The 19,734-nt window shown below is 39.6% G+C and overlaps 1 protein-coding gene across 2 annotated transcripts in view; it reads left to right on the top strand.

Moving 5' to 3' along the window:
* The first annotated feature begins 4,027 nt into the window (after window positions 1-4,027).
* Window positions 4,028-19,734, top strand: part of rab28 (RAB28, member RAS oncogene family) — a 34,076-nt gene continuing 18,369 nt past the window's right edge. For both annotated transcript variants that reach the window (XM_085373598.1, XM_085373605.1), the window contains exons 1-4: window positions 4,028-4,326; window positions 10,812-10,908; window positions 14,385-14,473; window positions 16,924-17,053. In XM_085373598.1, coding sequence (XP_085229724.1) covers window positions 4,252-4,326; window positions 10,812-10,908; window positions 14,385-14,473; window positions 16,924-17,053 — 391 coding nt within the window. In that variant the 5' untranslated portion in view covers window positions 4,028-4,251. The remainder of the gene's footprint in view (window positions 4,327-10,811; window positions 10,909-14,384; window positions 14,474-16,923; window positions 17,054-19,734) is intronic.

Genomic DNA, 19,734 nt, shown 5'->3' with positions numbered 1-19,734 from the left:
AGCTGTTATAATTAGTCATCACAATCTGCACTCCAAGAATCCCCTTTACCGTCTGAATGTGAGATGTGATCAGGCATTAAATGGCAACTTCATGAAAAGTCTGTTCTAAATCTTTTGTGGTAGAGATGATATAGATATTGGTTTATAGCCAACACTTTATTTACCCCATTAAAACTAATATTATTGTGCTCAATAGACCAATCTCTGCTATTTTGTTTGTTTGAAGTGTAGGTCTTTATCAGTACTCAGTCAATGGGGATTTCCAGACAATGCATAAAGTACACACAGATATGAATGAAGAGACGCTTCAGCTTAGTGGTGGAAGTACTGAGACTGACTGAAAGAAGCAATCCAGAACAAAGCTTTTCAGAAGAACTCATTATAAATACAAGGTCTTCATTCAAAACTTGACTTAAGCCATAATAAGCTGTAAAAGTCAGCATACTCAAAGAATGGCTGCTTTCATGTTACTGTACTGCTAATGTATGATCATTTCAATGAGTGGTTGAGCTGGAGCTTTTTAGGCACCTAGGCCCTTTGACGGTGTGTCGTATTGCATTGTAACATATTTCAAAAGATAATTATATGTTTGTGCACAACATTATTATTAATGATCGAGTTAAAGCAGTGGAACAAATAACCCAATATTTGGAAAGGCAATGTGACATACAAAGAAGCTGACAATGGAAGTACTGAAAGTACATGAAAACAGTACCTTAGCAGAGTATATGGAGCTCTAAATGTCTGGACTCTAATCTTTCATCCGTATAATACAGGCATCTCAGACACAAAACACAGGAGCTCCACACACCTGGTTTTCAAACCTTCTGTTTGTGAGAGGCAATAAATCAGAAGAATTTAACTATAAAGGACAGGGGAGAGCTGAAATGCGTTGTTTATTTTGAACTGTGGTTCAAGCAAAGCTATTCTCACAGAAAAAAAAGAAAAAAATTAGTTGGAAATTCATATTGTAGGTCCCATTTAAATACTGCAGTACCACTTTCTATTTTTAAAAGGAAATAATGTACTTTGTACTCTGCTACATTATTTCAAAAGCATGAATTTCTTCTTCTTATTTACCATTTGACTGAAGTAAAATGACAATAATATGTATATTCTAACATTTGGCAGCTATCTTGAAACACACAGACAACACCTTGAGGCAACTATTGTTGTGAATTGGCACTACATAAATAACATTGAATTGAATCACCAGTAAAATCTGATAAAAATGAATACAGCAACAAAATATAGTTTTAAAAATCATGTTTCCTTTGGAAAATATACTTCTACTACCATATTCACTCTTGCATAATTCTCTCCTTATAATAAACAGATTTTACTTTAGGTGTCTTGGGAAGATAATACATTTGCACTTTTACTTAACCTCCTAAGACCCAAACTCTTCCATGACATGCATTTTTCATTTCTCTTTGATATTTGGGCTGATTGGGACCTGAAGAATGTAAAAACAAAGAATTACCAGATTTTTTTTTTTTTACCTAATTTTTTGTTTATAAGAAAAATGAGAGCCACATATGAGCATATACATTTAAAATTTCAATAGAACAGTTGCAATATAAGGTCCTCATAAGTGGATATCAGGCCCTTGCAGAGCAAAATTGAGTATTTTGGTCTACATAACCCAAAATGTGATGTCCACATATGTGGACGCAGGTCCTAGGAGGTTAAGTTGGGTTGCTTCTTTTAGTCACTGATATAATTTTTGCATTCCCAAATCCCCCTCACCTCCTGACTAGTCTTTGTCTCCCCTTGTGCCACTTTGTTTAATCTTTACATACTACTCATAGAAAGTATTTTTTTAAGGCTTTACAGCACTCATTTTTGGAGAAAAACACCAGGTTTCACACAATATCATATACTGTTTTACCTAAAATACATTTATAATTTACTATATTTTAATCATCCATCCATCCGTCTTCTTTTTACTGCTCATATGGGTTCAGATTGTGAGGGCAACAGTCTACGCTGAGAAGCCCAAACCTGGCCAGCTTTTCTAGCTTATCCATTATAAAAACCAAGTTGTTCCCAGACAAGCCAAGACATAATTCCTCCAGTGAGTCCTGGGTCTCCTCCTGGTAGGACGTGCCTGAAATGCCTTACCTAGGAAGGGACCGAGAGGCATCTTAATTAGTCAGATGCCTGAACCACCTCAACTGGCTTTTTGCAATATGGAGAAGCAATGGCTCTACTCAGTCCTTCTCAAATGAACGAGCTCCTCGCTGTCACAGGTACTACCCTTCAAAGGAAACTCATTTCTCAACTGATTTATATCAGGAAGCTCTTTCTTTTGATCACCACCCAGAGCTCATGACCACAGGTGAGGGTAGTAACGTAGACTGACCTGAAGCTCTTTCTTCCCCACAACAGATTAGTAAACTGTCCATAACACTCAGTTCATCTGTCCATTCTCCTCTCACTCATGAACAAGATCCTGAGATACTTAAACTCCGCAACTGGGAGCCAGTGGGAGAAGAAACTTGTCTCAGAGCGGGCACTCTACAGATTTTCTGGCTAAGAAACATGGTCTCAGACTTGTAGGTGCTTACTGTCATTCCCACCACTTCATTCTTGGTCGTAAACCACTCTAGTACAAGCTGAAGTGGTTGATGAAGCCAACAGAATTATAAATATTAAAAAACATAAAAGTTTATGAACAGAATGGGTAAAGGGCAGCCCTCGTGGAGTTCAACACCCACCAGAAATGTGTCTAACTCACTCCTGGAATACAGACCAAACTCATGCTGCAGCTATACAGGTACTGAATGGCACATAACAACAGTCAAGATACTCCATACTCTGAAAACCGCATTGTTCCTGCTGCATCCAAAGTGTGACAAACAGACAATCAGACCTCTCTAATACCCTTCCCGGGAAGGCTCCTGATCTCCCTTTAGTTGAAAGCATACCCTCTCCTTGAACAGGCAAACCACACAACATTGGAGTGACATGGTGGCCTGGAATCAGACTACCAGGACCATTGCACCTAACTGTTGTTCAGTCCACAAGTTACTGAACCCCTATAGCCCCTCCTGTGGGTGGTGGTTCCACAGAAGAGCAGACCCATATAGCTTCTTTGAGCTAAGCCCAGTCAGATTCCATGGGCTAAGGCCTGGCCACCAAGTGCTCACCCTCGAGCTCCTACTTCAGGACTGGCTCCAGGGTGGGATCCCAGTAACTCTGTCCAGGGCAGAGTAAACTGGACCTTTGATTTGTTTTCCCCGCAATCATCATAGGGGTTTTTGTTATAACATAACATTATAACATTCTGGAACTGTTGGGAATTCATTATCCCATGTATAATCATTACAGCCATTAAACACTGACCTCACTTCTGTTTCATGTCTCTTTCTCTTAGACACACACAAAAAACTATACTTATAGTAACTAGTCTGTGTACTCAAAGCAATTTTACAAAACCTTGCATGCGTGGCATTTGCACGTGTTCCCCACACTTTCTGAAATGGTATCATATGGAGACACACACAGTTCTTGTGACAATGGCAAAGTCTCGCTTGAACTCCATCACCACTGTCTCATCACAGAAAGAAAATAAAAACAACAACAACAAAAAGAAAAAACAAGTCACAGACAAGACAGTTTCAATGTGACCTAAAACAAACATTTTCTTTGATTTGAGTCACAGTGGTTGATCTAAAATCCGCATCAACAGATAAAAAATGTGAAGCACCGACACAACAGTATAAAATTAAAAATTATTTGTTTTTTTTTGTTTATACTGTATCACTTCAGTAAAAGTGCACTTCAGATGCACTTTGTTACATTTGTCATGTTTTACACCTGCACTTTAACCCCGTGTTACCACGGCAACGGCAACGCGTCACACACAGGACTCCACCACACACACACACACACGCCGGTGAATCGGTTTCCGGTTCGGGTCTTTCTCCTGCAGAGAAGGGCTTCATGGCGGTAAAGAGGATATTTAAAGACTGAAATGCCAAATCCCGAGGACTGTCCGGTACTCTCGCTTTAACTGGAAAAATCGGTGCAAGTGGAGTCAGCGGCGCGTGGAGTGGATCGTATTGAGAGCTGCTGCAGCCAGTCAAGTCTTCTTAGTGGAGTCAAAATGGCGTCTGCGTGCCCACTCAGCTCTCGTCTAATCCGTTTGTGATTATTAGCGTGACAGCTCCATACATCCACCCTTGATTCGTTTCTACCGTTTCGGTTTCAAGCACTAAGTGCTTTTAAAAATTATTTTGTAGCGCCATGTCGGACTCCGAGGAGGAGAGCCAGGACAAGCAGCTAAAAATCGTAGTTGTGGGAGACGGAGCGAGTGGGAAGGTGAGACCACCACACAGACACAAACACAAAAACGGACACCTACTCAACGTTAATTAAGAGGTAATGCTCGAGAAAATGTAACTTGTCCACACTGCACACCATTTTTGCCTACTCAGTCACTTTCTGCTGACACTGTGCTGTCCACGCAGTAACCATGGCGACCGACGCTACTGTAGCCACGGCTGCTAATTAGCTAACAACAACGACAGAGGTAAATCACAACAACATCAACGTAACCCGGGGCGATTATGATTAAAGCTGACGTTTACACGGTCAAATAAACGCCTCAGTCCACGTGTCACTTTAGGTTCTCAATAAATTTTAGCCCACTTCTAGCTGTTATTCAGCACCTGTAGGGCTAACAGGCTAGCCAAGGACACACAAAACGAAAGCTGACGCTAAAGACAGTCAACTTCAGATGATGTTCAAAGGGTATAATTTATCTTTCGGATTTTTATTTGTCATTTTTACATTTTCATATTTAACCAATTTCATACCATACGGCTAATCTGTAAAGTACAAGTAAATTACAGTGACTAATAAAAATCAAATTTCCCCCTCAGCCATTGAGTTGCTACGTTTAGGCTTGTGGATCAGGAAAATGGCAACTGGACTAGTACGGTGACTTTCTACTGAACTGCCCCAACCTCTGAGCAATTCATACACCACATTTATTCATGTCCAAGCGCTTTCTAACATTCACACACTCCAGTGGTTCCGTGGGGTGGGGGTAACTTGGGCTTTAGTGTCTCACCCATGAATACTTTGGCATGCAGACTAGAGGAGTCATGGATCAATCCACCGAATTTCTGCTTGGTGGACGACCCAGTCTTCCACCCACACAGCCACAGGATGTATTTTGTTTTATTCAATATATTGGTATATTAAGGCTGTAGTTTCAGCTGTATGGTTGGAAGCTTTTTTTTGCCTTTTTTGACTATTTTTGAGCAGCACTTTAAATTCAATTAAAGCGTGTGAATAAATTGTCAGCCCTTGTGCTCCACAAACCACACAGCTACAGGAGAATGATAGTTTGTTTAGTATTTAATCCCACCCGTGACTTTGTGTTTACAGGGGGTAACTAATCCTCGACGTCACTTCACTCCTACATTGTAAACCAGTAACACAGCTAGAACAGATATGTAACCATAACAGATATGTTAAAGCTCCCTAATTTCATTTCAACTAACACAATGTCATGGAGCATGCTGGAATATCCCGTGCAGTCGCTCCTAAGATGCTACACTATGCACAGCATTGGCAGTGTGTTTAGGATTATTGTCATGCTTGAAAATAAAGCCGCTGCCACTGAGATGCTTTCCAGATGGTATTGCATAGTGGCATAGTGGATAAAATCTGATACTTGTACTTTTCTGCAATCGTAATTTTATCAATTTTGACAAGATCCCCAACACTTGTTGGCAGCAGTGCAGCCCCAAACCATAAAAGAGCTTCCACTGTGTTTTTCAGATGACTGCAGTCAGTGTTGTGCCTCTCTGCTGACCTCAGTACGTGCCTACAAACATTTAAAATTTGGAGTCATCACTTCATAATACTTAATGCATGATTTTCAATGCGGTTCTTGTATATTTAGGATAGCAGCATTCCTCCCTGTTTCCCTTCCTTAAGAATGGCTTTTTACAGATTCAACTAAAGAAATGGAAACATTGTGAAAAATAGTTTTTACTAGCAGCATTGTGAGATGCTGCTAGTAAAAAATGCCCAAGGGTATATAATATAACACTGGTTCTTCCCTGAGTTAGATCCCTTTTTATTTTTAAATTATAAAGTCAGTGGCTTAACAATGAAAAATCTAAGGTAGGAGGATTGGACTGAAAATAGATGGAAAAAGCAGCTAGTGTCCAAAGAAAAACTTGGAAATCCTTTCAGCAAGCCAGGAGAACTACTGCTCAAAACCCCTTTAATAAATACAATAAAGTCATGCTGTTTGGAAGAAAAATATAAAGAAATAAAGGATGGCTCGAGACTTCTGCACAGTACTCTCGTTTGCAGGGAGAGGATAATAGAATGAAGATGTTACAAGTGAGCAACAAGCTTTGCACTGTACTCCTTTTGTTGTCAGAGTTTTCCTATACTTACGGTAAATCTTTGCATAACATTAATGAAAGTGCAGCGTTGTTAGCGGCTGTTGAACAACCTATTTCAGTACAAATAATCTACTGAAAATCAGTGATGTGACGATTTAATGACTGTCATTATGCCTGTCTAAAAGCTTGGCACATGAGTGAGCCCTACAACACTGGGGAACTGTGCGTTTACATTTTATATTTACTATGAGGAAATAAGGATAAAACCTAATTACCACAGAACGGACATAGGGGTACAATAAACAGCAGCATGAACTAAATCCTGTAAAAGTTTGAGAAATCTAAACCGGGTTTTTCTGGATGTAAGAAGATAATCTTTATCTTAATGCAAATACACAAATTTCCTCCAAAAGTTATTCACTGGTGTTCCAACTTAAAAAAAAAGGAGTTTATCAATGTTTCTTTTTGCCCAATAAGAAAATCCAGGGGTCTGTTTTTACAGAGTTCATGGACTGTAGTTTTGATTCTATCTCAAAGATAGCTGATGGACTTAAACCAGAAGCAATCTGTTGTTCTAAACCTATTAAGTCTACCCAGCCCTTAATCCATGTTGCATGTGCTGCTGAACATAGTTTTAGGACATGTGCCTGTGGTTTGGTCCTGTAATGTAGCGCTGAGATTGAATTTATGCCATGAAAAAATATTTGTTTATGCATTTATCCACAGTCTAATTGCCACCCACAGCTTGTATTTCAGTTCAGGAGGATTATGTCTATGTCAGACCCTGATGAAGGCTTCTAGATGATAATGTGTTGGTCTGTTATGTTGTTTCTTTTTTGTGCGTGTGTGCTTGAAAAAAAAAGTTAAAATATCACGTTGGTTATTTTTTATCGTTATACTTGAGCCACATAATACAGTACCTGGATTTAAAGGATTTTGTTTTAAATTCTGTTTTCATCCAGAGCTGTTTATCAGTATGATGTGTAGACTCTGGGACTTCACGTGTCCTGTTAAAGTATTTTTATTTGTAAAAATCTTTCCTGCCAGAATTTTATCAGTCTGCTTATTCTATAACTTTTCATAGTCATACTAAAATAAAATTTACTTCAACAGAAACTGGAGGACAATCCTTAACTTATTGCATAAAAATGATTGGAAACTATAGTTTATTACATTAAAATGTTTTAAAACTTGCGAGAGATAACATAAACATTACAGGTATGATAAACACAAATATAGGCGTTAAATGAAAAAGCTTGTTCCAAATTAAAATATTTCAACAAAACATATCATTTATGCTTAAAAAATCTTTTTCTGACCACCTTGTTTCAGTGAAATGCATATTTTCATTTTTCTGAATAATAATCAAAGCATGATGATGAATTCTCCAAGTCCCTTTATATTAAACTGCTGTTGTTCTCGCGTCTAAAACTCGGCACTGTGTAGGAACATAGAGGGTATAACAGTTGATAAAGACTGCAATTTGCTTTGCCTGGCTTTTGCAGCTGCTGGTTGTTTTCCATCAGTATGCCTTTTCTCTTCTGGCCAAGGACTCTCATTTGGCTCCAGAGAGAGGCCCTATTTAAGAAAATTATGCCTGGAAGCCCTTTTGAGAAATGTTGCTGTTTTCTCAGTTGATAGAATAAAATAACAGTGGGAAGAAAAACACATATGAAGACTTGTAATATAGTTGTTGCATTGCTAAACCTACACAAGCTAGTTAGTTCCTGTCCCCTTTCAAAGGCACTGGACTGAATCATATTCATTAAAGTCACTTAAAAAGACTTGGAATAAAAAGGCCTAACTTACATCAACAACAGTGGATTTTTTCCTAGTTACACCAAACAATCATTTGCAGCAGTGCATGGAGGTTGTCATGACAATTCGGCTATGTTTCGTCGTCTTCTTCTTCACCGCATCTCGAATCCCAGAGTGAACATGAATGTAATGCAGGGATGTCAAGTGCCTGTCGGCTACACATCCCCTTTCAAAACTGATTTCTTGGTCCTCTGGGAGAAAGAAAATGAATGTAGCAGTAATGGTGAGACCCAATGAGAAAAATGAATGTTCTCATTCTGGAAAGTCGACATTTTTTTTCTTTTGGGGTGTGTGTGCAGAGAACACACAACTCAACTCAGTTCCCAGTAGATACGCTACATTAATAACCCTCCTCACGCTGCTGCCAGGTGTCAGCTCGTCACTGTCTGAATGACTTACCTGCTTGTCTGTTTTGGGCAGAAAACAGGAGCCCTGCCCCCCGTTTTTGAGTAGGCACCGCTGACTGACATCTTGAATGCCGTTTCCCCCCTTATTAATGTCAATTTGCTCAGCAAATTGCAATCGGATCCGTTTTTCTTGGACAGCATTTTCAGCGATATTTTTGCTTGTGGTTGGTTGTCCATTCAGAAGTACAGCGAGATGTGGGGAGGCTTGTCCACCTGAGCGAGATGTTTTTAAAATATGGAGTCTCACATTTAGCCAGGCTCTTAAGGTGCTGGGTCTGACTTACACACAGGTCCATTTTTCAACCTGAGTTATAAGCCACTCGGTTTTTCCTAAATATTTGCTGTTCTCTGACCCATAGGCTAAAAAGGAGCTTTAGGCACAGGCCCTGTACATTAATGGATATTATACAACACCAACATTTATATTGGTTTTAACTGTTTAGGGAAAATAAGGAGGCAGTTTGATACCATGCTCCCTCTTTTGAATTGCATCACATTGCTTGCCATATTTTTTTCCCCCTCCCTCCCTGTTTCTTGTTTCAGTAGAACTTCCCCCCATTTCCCGGCATTGGTATCACTGTTGACCCTGTACTGTTCTCTGTTTGAGTGTCAGGATTACGCCAGCTTTTACATTCGCTGGTTAGCTCCAATTGTACGGTGGAAAAAAAAGGACTACGCAGAGGGAAGTGAGCCAAGCTACTGAAATGCCAAGACAAATGGCCAACGAGGCCAACACGAGCATGTGGAATAAATTTTTGCTGTCCGAGCTTGTTATGCCTGTGTTGTCAGTGATTGTTTGGGCTACTTAAATGACCGATTTTCTCCTTGTTGCGTCAGTCAACTCTAGTAATTTTTCAGTCACTCTTGAGTCTGTGACACACTTCACAGGCTGAGATTAAAAAAGTCTGCAGGTCTTGAACCTTTAGAGAATTAGGGGGATAAAACCTTATTCTGCACCCCGAAGGAAGTGTGAATCAAAAGCGCCTTTGGCAAAGGTTAGAATTACTCAATCAACAGGGTTAATTAAAAGATTAGGTTTACTTATAGTGGCATTCACAAGAAAACAAAAACTATTTACTTTAAGAAATTCTTTGTAAACCTTGATAAGGGGTGTCTGAAATGGCACCTACCCTGGAGAAATAGGGGCAAAAGCCTGTGTTATTTGAAGCATTATCTGACTGTACCTAAAGCTGCTGAGCATGAATGGAGGTAGATAAGGGCACGGGCTCAAGTGAAAGCTTAATGGATTGAAAGAGAATTTAGTTTTAAGTCCTCTAACCCTCAGTGATTGTCAAGCACCACATTAAAATGCATTTTCTGCCACATGAACACTCAGGGAATCCCACTGCTTCACTTCTCCGTTGTGTTTATGCAAGCACACTGCTCTAAAGATAGCTAATAGATGTTCAGCACCTCATTTTTCCCCCTATCCTCATCCATCAAAATGAATTAAACTTGGCATGTCAGGCCTGCTCTATGAATTCCCATGAATTCCCCCCCCCCCCCAAAAACACAACAGTGACAGTGATGGAGGTTTTATAATTTGTGGCAATTATTAGGTCTGCAGTCCGGAGACATGACACATACTCTGACACCTGTTTTGGTAATTCGCATTGATTTTCACTGTCACATCCAGCAGAGGAGGCAGGCATTTACATCAGACCCGTCTAGTCAATCACAGAGTATTTGTGGGAGCTTAAAATGGATGTGAATGATCACAAGTTTCAAGGTTTCGCTTCCAAAGAAATGCTCATTGTGGCTCCATGCTATTGTGGTAAAAAAAAAAAAATCACACAGAAGTGTTGTTATATGATAAATTATACCCTTGTATTTTTAGACATTTTAGAAAATAAAATATTGTGAAAAGCTTATTTTGGCTTTCGGTTGGTGTGAATGAAATCAAAGTTTTTCTTCTGCTGCTCTCCAATGACATGTTGCTTTTTTCAAGAAGTTCTTTAATGTAATATACCGTATATTTTCTCTGGAAGGAATTTTGCAGCGTCTTGCATTTTTCTTGGTCTATGTTGCGATTTGAATGTGTATGTGTAAATATATGAGACACATAATATGCACCCAATGACGGTTTGTCCCTGAATCCTTAAAGCATTTTCTTTTTAACTGTTTTGGAAGACGTATATTAAAGTCTCGCTGATAGCTGGAAAGTTGTTTGGCACTCATTCTCCACCTCTCTCCTTTTGTCTTTTTGTTTCAGACATCACTCGCCACCAGATTTGCACAAGAGGCCTTTGGGAAGCAGTACAAACAAACCATTGGTCTGGATTTCTTTCTGAAGAGAATTAGCCTTCCAGGTGAGACACCTTTGTAATCGTTCGGAGACGTGTGTGTTGCACGAGTGTGATGATGATGATAATGATAATGATGATGACTGATGATAATGCACAGCGAATGCTTAAAACACAACAGACTGTGTTAACTGTGAGAGGCTGTTTGAATTCTGTATATCTGCTAGAGGTGGGAATCACCATACATCCCACGATATGATATTATTGCAATTTTTTTTTAAATATTTTGCGATATTCAGATTCTACATACATAAAGGTAAACTTTATCAATATTCATTTTATCTAATATCAAAGTCTCGCACTCAGTCTTTCTCTCATTTCAGTTTTATTGTTGACAAACTGAACGGTTTGTATTACAGTCTAGTCCAACTGAACTGAATGCAACCATCTGGTACAATTATAGCTATTCTGAACTATGCAATTTATGAAAACTATGCAGCCCATTCAGCAACTGAAGAATTTGAAAGTAAATTAAAACAAAACATAATTTTACATAAAATAAAAAAGTTTTAAACTTAATTAAAATAAAACATGTCTTAAATTAAAATAAGTAAACACTCATGTTTATTGCTGCCAAAAAAGAGTTAAACACATTTGGACAGTGAAGGAATATCAGGATTGTTGCTCAGAAAAAGGATCAACATGCTCTGAAGTCAGAGCACAAAAACCTTTTTTGTAACAAAATATCGATTTCTGCTGTCCCTGTATCGATACATTATTAGCAAACAAAATATCACGATACTACACAGTATCGATTTGTTCCCCCACCCCTAATATCTGCCTTAAGATTTTAGATCTTGTGTTTACTTAAAATTATGAGGGGTGAGTAGAGTATTAATAGAAAAGTTAATGAAGGTTCGACAAATAGGCTTGTTGTTCGCCATCGCTTTTATTTCTGTTTTCCTGTTCTGCCATTTCCAGACAACTTCAGGTAAACTCAGAAGCTGAATGTGTCTTTTCTGGGAGCTCCTCATTGTAGAGTGTCTGTCATTTCTCAGGCTTATTCACTTTGAAAGGTCTTCTCTCCAGAGCAAACAGCACACACTCCCTCTCTTCTTTTTGAGTTGGGTTGGGGGGTTTCACAAGGCCAATGGACAGGTTATGTCCAAACGGGCAAGCCTTGCTCATAATTCTGTGGGCACGGTACAGAGTAAATACATTAACATTTTATATCCATAACGCTGATCCCCCAAGATCAACTGATCTTTGTCCTGCACTACATAAAACATTGATGTTCCTATTTGTTTAGGTTGAGCGCGCAGAAATAAAGCCACACTTTGTTTCCCCTTTAGATCTGTAAAATAAATGTTTATTGACGAATGCTATATTTAGACGAAAGCACTCCGTTTTTACTTCCTACCATGTGAAATGGGGATTTTCAGCATTTTAAATGGCATTTCTTGAGCCCTGCCAAAGCCTAAGCTCCAGAAATTTGCAAAGTGGCTCCATTCTTTCATTACTAATAAAACAACATTAAGCGAGGGCAAATTAAGTGCTAAAAGTAAAAGTTATGCTGATTTGTGACTTGGCTGAAGGATTCTATTTTGACTTTGTGTCAGTTTCAGCTTATGAGACTTAGGAGAACTAAACCCCCAAAAATGCTGTGGTGGAGTCGGGATGAAAAGAACCAACCATAAGCATAGGCTGGGCTCGGCTCCTTAATATGAGCTCGAACAAACGCTATTGATCGTGTGACTTCTCTTTCCAGTAAGTTTTGTTCCTGAAATAATCACAGATCTTTTTAGCGTTAAATTCGAAGCTTTGTTTGAATATAGTGTACATATGTCTGTATCACTGGGGCAGCAACAACACTGGGTTCAACAGCGGACTTGTTAAATGGCCCATTTTCTGGGGAATTGGGTGTTGATGAGCTGATGAAGAGGAGGGTGGCTGTACAAGCTGGGTGGTCCCAAACTTTGTTAGGACCCCCACCTTGCCTTGTATTGGAGAGGTTGTGTGGTTCTCTGGGTCTCTATGGGGCTGTAAGGGTCTTTTGCAGCAGGGGGGAGAGTAGCCTATAGCCAGCGTTGGCCCCTCTCACCATGAAGGCCCAGCTTGTCAAACTTAATGTACATTTTCCAATGTGGGGAGAGGTGAGGCGAGGCCGACTGGCACACAACAGCCTCCTCTGTGTGTGCTTTTTATAACAATACCTCTTCCAGATGTCCCTGCCAAACCAGTGAGGTACAGGCGGTGAAGGGGATTGAGTAGAGGTGAAATTTACTTGATAAATCCTGTCAGAGTTCAGCCTTCAGAAGCTTTTATCCTGCGCCACCTTCAAGACACTGGTTTTTCTTACCTTGTTATCAGTTTTTAAGGCTTGTCTGCAGTTTTCACTTTTTCCAAAGTGCGAGGTGAAAAATGTCAGCCCTGCAAAGTCAGCATGAATCTTTGAAACACAAATAAAGCTAGCGTCTGAGCACAGTGGATGGGTGGGGATGGGTCTTTAAGACACCAGGGAGCCATTATTCATCACACTTCTCAATGTAGCTTTACATTGACACTGTATAGTCTAGATCAAGTGACTGTAACCCTCAGCGTTTCCTTCCCGCACCTTAAAAAGGGGACCTGTGAAGGGTTTGAGTCGTCCAGCCGTGTCCAGCCGTGTCCACTGTGTATGCTCAGCTCCCCATTGCTCCTGGGCCTTCATCACACCAACATAAACTCCTCACTGTCTGGTCCTCCCTCCTCCTCTTTTTTTGACTTTTTTTTTCAACCACCCCTTTCATTTTCCAGAGGAAGAAAATATTTATTTGGATTTGGTTTTTGTGCCCGTCTTTCTCTCTCCCCCTCTCATCCACTCCTCCTTTCTCTTTCCACAGGCATAAGGACAACAGTCTTCTTTTCCTCTTATTTTCTGTTTAATTATTGCTATTTTTCTTAACAGCACATAATTCTCTTCACTTTCCTTACTTGGCAGGTTATGGCACAATGCAAACAGCTCTTCCTAGACTAATAAGAAGTCTTTTTTTTTACTGCCAGTGTATTAAGAATGTTTAAATTAGAGGGTAAGCGTACCTATTTCATCTCCCCTCAATCTCTGGGCTGGATATTCTTGGATGTGAGGTGTAGGTGATCTGCCAGTTCAAGAGCGCTAAGCATGAAAGATTAATTCCTGATTTATTGTTTCCATTATGTAAATCAACAATGTTGACTTTTATTATGGAAATCGCTCACCCAAAAATACAGGCTCCAATTACAGCTTACTTATCATTTCCACAGGATCTTGAGCTTTGTTAAAACAAACAAGTTAAAAGGAAATACAACATCTGGAGTAGAAACCCGCAAATTGGCCTTATCATTTTTTTTATTTGTGTTTTTTAACTGGTTAGCAGATAAATGCATTTTAGGAAATGAAAGTGCGAATGTAAACTCTAAAAGCCTCTTTGCCTCCCTTACAGAGTAGACCTTTGTATTTTTTGTCATTTAAATGTCAGTTTTTTCTAATATTGGAGTTTTTATGTTTTTTCTCTTTACCACAGGCAATTTGAACGTCACCCTGCAGGTGTGGGACATAGGAGGCCAAACATTAGGAGGGAAAATGCTGGATAAATACGTATATGGAGCTCATGTAAGGGCGCACAGAGAACCAGCTTTTTATTCTATATAACAAACATGTAGACATCTCTATTTATGCTGCCACTTCCTCTCTGGGAACTTAAGCCCTCTAACATGAAGAGAAAAAAACTCAGGAAGGAAAGAAATTTGTAAATCTGCAAACCAAATGTTAATACATGATTTGTCACATTGGAGAATAAAGTCATGGGAAGCACAGGAAGAATTAGTTTCCAGTTTGGTAATATCCGTGTATTGGTGACTCTGTGCATGCTTATTATTACAGTCTCAGCAGTCATTCAAAGCCTGCCACTCCCTCCCTGTGGAGGGAAATCATAATAAACTGTCATTTGGATTCATAGTGAAGTGCAGCAGGTCAGTGGAGCTTTAAAAAAATCCCTATATCTCTAGTTTTCACAGAGCTGCCAGACTTGGGTGGTTAAACTGAAAAATGTTGATAATACTGTAGGTCAACACTGTGAGCAATAAGTATAGTTGTAACCACAAAGGATTTGCAATTATATGACAAATGCAAGTAATTTGACTTATTTTGTAGGCTAAGTAACTTCCAGTGTTTTGATAATATTTGCCTCATATGCACAAAAGCTGACATGACTAAATGATCTGTTGACTCTCACCTTTTATTTAATGCTTGTTCACTGGAAAATTTTACATGCTGTTGATTAACATGACAGCCGAGCTTTGTACAAACACAACAGTTTGTGTCGGTGCTTACCAGTTTATACGCCGCAACTTAAGTGCCCGCAGGTAGCTGTGTTGTTTTACAGCAGATGACACACTCGTTCACCTTTAGATCATATCTTGTTTGAAAAGCCTAATCCTAAAACCAGTACTGAAGCTCTAAAAACATGCAGCAGTACGAGAATACATTTTTGTAATGTTTATCCTTAGAACCTGGATAAACGGTTGAGCATTCTTGTTCATTTCAGAAATCTATTTGGCTTAATTAAAGTCAATTTTTTCTCTTGATGTTTGCTCTAATATTATCTCTGTGTTCTTCCTTCGTGAGAAAAATCTGGTGCATCACACCGCCCCATTACGGCACTCTGCTTTGGGAGTTTGTCATTAGGGAAGTGTAGAAGTTTCACACCTTTTGTTCGGCACTGTGCATCCTGTAATCAATCATGGCTGTTCAGAGAGGCTCGCTGTAATTGTCAAGAGGGGTAAGCTGTCGTCGCCGACCATGCGTGTTGTGACAGTGCGTGTCCGTTGGACAAAAAGCAACAGACACCCCTCCAGTCATGTTGCATCATGCAGTAAACGTAGAGACATTTACTCTGGCTCATGTTCATTTCTAGACCCTTTTGAAAAGGCGAAGCCTTGTGTAGTTAGAGATAGTTGACTCATGCGATTATTATTTGTCTTGCACTGTGCAAGCACCTCTTGTATCTGTTTGCTTTTTGATTAATTTATGTGTTCATGTAAACAGCTCCTTCTGGCCTGAGTGTTTAACCAAACACGGCTCTTGTATCGTTGCATGACTGTTTCTGTCGTGCAGCGAGCGTTTAGGATTATGGAGGGAGGAGAAAAAATGTCTCGAAGCAGACAACCTTCATTCATTAGCTCAGACAGCAGATAACCAAACCTGACCTCCATTCTGCAGTGAATCTGCAGTATGCTTACACAACTGGGAGTAATTTATGTGCAAATCACTATTTTCATAATAAAAAAGATCCTCAGCTTCGTTTTAGTTTCATGATAGTACTAAAGTTATGTTTGAGTGAATGAGTGTGACCCCTACTCTAAGAAGTGGAGCAGTGCCACCTACTGTTGCCTTCCTGGCTCAATTATATTCATGAATGTGACTATGTGGGTCAAAAATGAGTAACTGCCTCCCACTTGATTCCCTCAGAAGCAGCTGATTATTATTTTTTTCTCGGTCCAGCTACTTATCATATATTAACATTAAAATGCCACGCAGAATTAAGATTATTTTCAAAATCACAGCCCCTTTAAGTACATATTGATCAGTCAACATTTTTTGTTAAATGTCCCCGACCCTTAAAAGTTTACCTAAAATACACTTTTTACAAAGTTCTCCTCAAAAAATAGATAAAGCGTTGCAGCATCTTTGTATTGAAACTATGATATATCCTACAATATTATTGCTCAGTGTTGACTATAAAAAATGTGGTGAAAAAAATTTATTTGGCTTTTTAAAAAAAATATAATTAGTATTTGCATCTTTAAACGGCACGATTTCAGCCAGCCCCTGTATACTTCAAGAGCTTCTGAAAATATGTACAGTATTGGAGAGTAGGTAGGTAAAATTTTACAGATTTGACACAATCCCACACAGGTCGCCCCACTAGGAGCAATCAATTACTTTTACAGAATGATCCTTGTTGGTAGAAAATAATCAGTATACATCTGTTATAAATGTGAACTTCTGAAATCGGTGTTTGTTAGCATTAACACTGTTTGCCTCCTCTTTGTCCAATACAGGGGGTTCTACTGGTATACGATATCACCAACTACCAGAGCTTTGAGAATCTAGAGGATTGGTTTAGCATGGTCAAGAAGGCCAACGAGGAATCTGATATTCAGCCAGTTATCTCCTTGGTAGGCAACAAAAGTAAGTATTGCACGAACAAAAAATAAAATGCACACAAAAAAGACCATAGACACAGACTATAAGAATGATTACACTGCTTTGAAAGAACTTTATTTGCAGGATTTTTATTTCAGAAGCTGCATATGAAATTAGGTTATTACAGGTTTTTGTTTGAGTATTTTACCCTGATGCATTTTTCATCTGAGTGCCTGTGTTTGTGTGGAGGAGTGCATATGTGATGGTAGCAGACGTGTTTGTTAGAGCACCAGATAACTGATTGGTGTGATAAGAGAGCGAAGTTTGAGAGCGATGGGAATGCTGATGTTTGTGAACTCCTGGGCGTGACTGATGATGATTTAATATAGGCCAGCGGACCCAGGCTACCGCTTATCTGCCCCCCTCACCCATCCCACAGTCTGATTCTGCTCTCCTGTCCCAAATCGGTTAAGGTGAGGGACTGGACATTAACCAGACGGCTCTTTTCCTATTAGCCTGCAGCCGTCCCAGCATCTCCAAAATAAAGACCAATAATGATGACTCTTTTAAACATCCCCGTGACAGATGTGGAGTCATGGCTGCCGTTGTGTTATTTTAAAGCGAGGCGTCACTGTGTGTGTGTGTTATGGTGACTGTCCACCTTCCCAGGCAATGATGAACGGTCAACAGAGCGGTGCCTACACACAGGAAACTCGCTAATGTTACTCAACGCAGATCATAGGTCACGGTTTAATTCGCCTGTCTAGAGCAGATTCTCTTGTCTTCACATCCGTTGCGTTTTCTAATGCCCCGGCTTTAACAGTGGGCGCCTCTGTATTTAGGCTGGAGTTTGGGATGTGCTGGTGAGTGTGTGTACTGTAATACTTAAGTAGTGTACATCCCGCTGTCAAGCTCCTCATCCACGCCCCCCCCACACCCACCACCCCCACAGTTACTTTACCTCTAATGGCTCTAATGCTGAGAATGGTCCATGTGTGTTTTTTCTGTTCCTACACACTGAAAAAAAGAAAAACACAATCCCACACAGATTGCCCCACTAGGAGCAATCAATTACTTTGCGAGAGTAAGAATCCCCGAACCCTCCCATGGTGTCCGTTTTCTTTATTTTATATTTTCCAGGGTGCTCGGCAAAGTTAGTCTAGATATTCTTTTAATCTATTTTGCAAAACATCTACTGTTTTGTAGTACTGTGGCTCTTCCCTCCTCCAATTGTAATACTTTAACAGTGTTGTGAGCATATGAAAACACAGCATTCTTTGGTGAGCAGAGTTTAGATGGCTTTTGAATAGTTCCCATGATGTTGGGCTGAATGAGGCAGCATGTTTGTGACAACCAAAATAGAAGTACAGACATAACAAGGAGCTTATAAAAACACTACAGATTTATGTCTCTGTGATGTCTTAGGGGGAGATTGTGGTGTTTCACCACTCAGATATTTTTAGTGGTTCCACTTAGATTAACTTAAGGTGAACAGTGGCTGTGGTAATACTTACTTTAGTGGCCGTTTACTGCTGGAAGAATATTCAGATAAAAAAATATCTATAACAGTATTATAACAAGTTGATTTGAATACTAATAAAAGTCAACATGCATGCTTCAGTCAGATAATACTGTATTTGGCTTAGTGACAGCTACTATACACTGAGCTTTAAAATCCAGTACTACTACTGTTCCTGCCTTCTACTCTAATTTGAACACTGTCTTCTTTTCCCCGTGTACGGTAATTGAGCCGTCGAAGCAGACAGGTTCATTAGTGATGCCGTCCCCTCCTCTCCTTACCCTGGCCTGGCTGCCCTCCTGTGCCATGTCGCTGCTGGGAAACAGCCTTTCCTTTCTTCGGCTTTGAATGACCAGCTAGGGTTAAGTGTACTTGTTAAGCATCAGTATGCTGCACCCCATAACCCTCAACCTGCTGCCCAGAGTCTTATGTCAAATAATGGCACCACTTGTAACAATTCAGAGAGGGAGCCCATGAAATGTTTTATTGAGGGCTCACATATGTGCACAGAATTATTTATGCAGTTGCATGCACACACATGCACTTAGGTGAAAGAACACACTAGTCGAATTTCTGGGAAAACATTGGTAATGGAAGAATCCTAAGCTTCTGGTCTGTCTAAACACACTATAATGTTTATTACAGTGCATCCTCACGTAATACCGTATGGTACACAGGAACCTCTCAAGAGATATGTTGGCTTGTTATGCGGTCATCCCTTCCAACACTTGAATGCTTCATTTTTAGTGAAGTAACAAGTGCTGTGTGTTTTGAAAGTGCTCCAGATGATAAATTCTCCCTCTTTCTGCTTCAGCTGCGATGAGCCTGTTTGTGACTGTTTGCTTTTTAAACGAGAGATTGTCTGAAATCTGTGATTTAACAAAGCAAAAGCACAAAACCGTGGCAGTATTGATCCATATTTTTGCATCTTTTTTTTTTTTTTTTTTTTTGCCAGTCCCGTTTGGCTCTTTTGCCATCAGAATTGTTGTCTAAAGGCAAAGAAAGATGCCCAACGGATTTACTTTACCACATATTTTTGCATCTTAATAAGAGCTGTTAAAATTGGCATACAGTGCTGTTGTGTTGAAATAACTGATGTTACTGTTCAAAATTAGTACCCATATTTCTTTGTAGGCATTAACTCTGTGTCGTTTATCAAACCAATTTGTTTTTATTAAGTAGGGATCACAGGACCATGGCTCCCTCC

Source organism: Diplotaxodon limnothrissa, linkage group LG2, assembly GCF_057381915.1.
Source record: "Diplotaxodon limnothrissa isolate DT_005_m linkage group LG2, D_limnothrissa_male_GT1.1, whole genome shotgun sequence".
In the NCBI taxonomy this organism is placed as follows: domain Eukaryota; kingdom Metazoa; phylum Chordata; class Actinopteri; order Cichliformes; family Cichlidae; genus Diplotaxodon; species Diplotaxodon limnothrissa.
The sequence above is the reverse complement of the archived record's forward strand: the minus strand, read 5'-3'. Positions and strand labels throughout refer to the sequence as shown.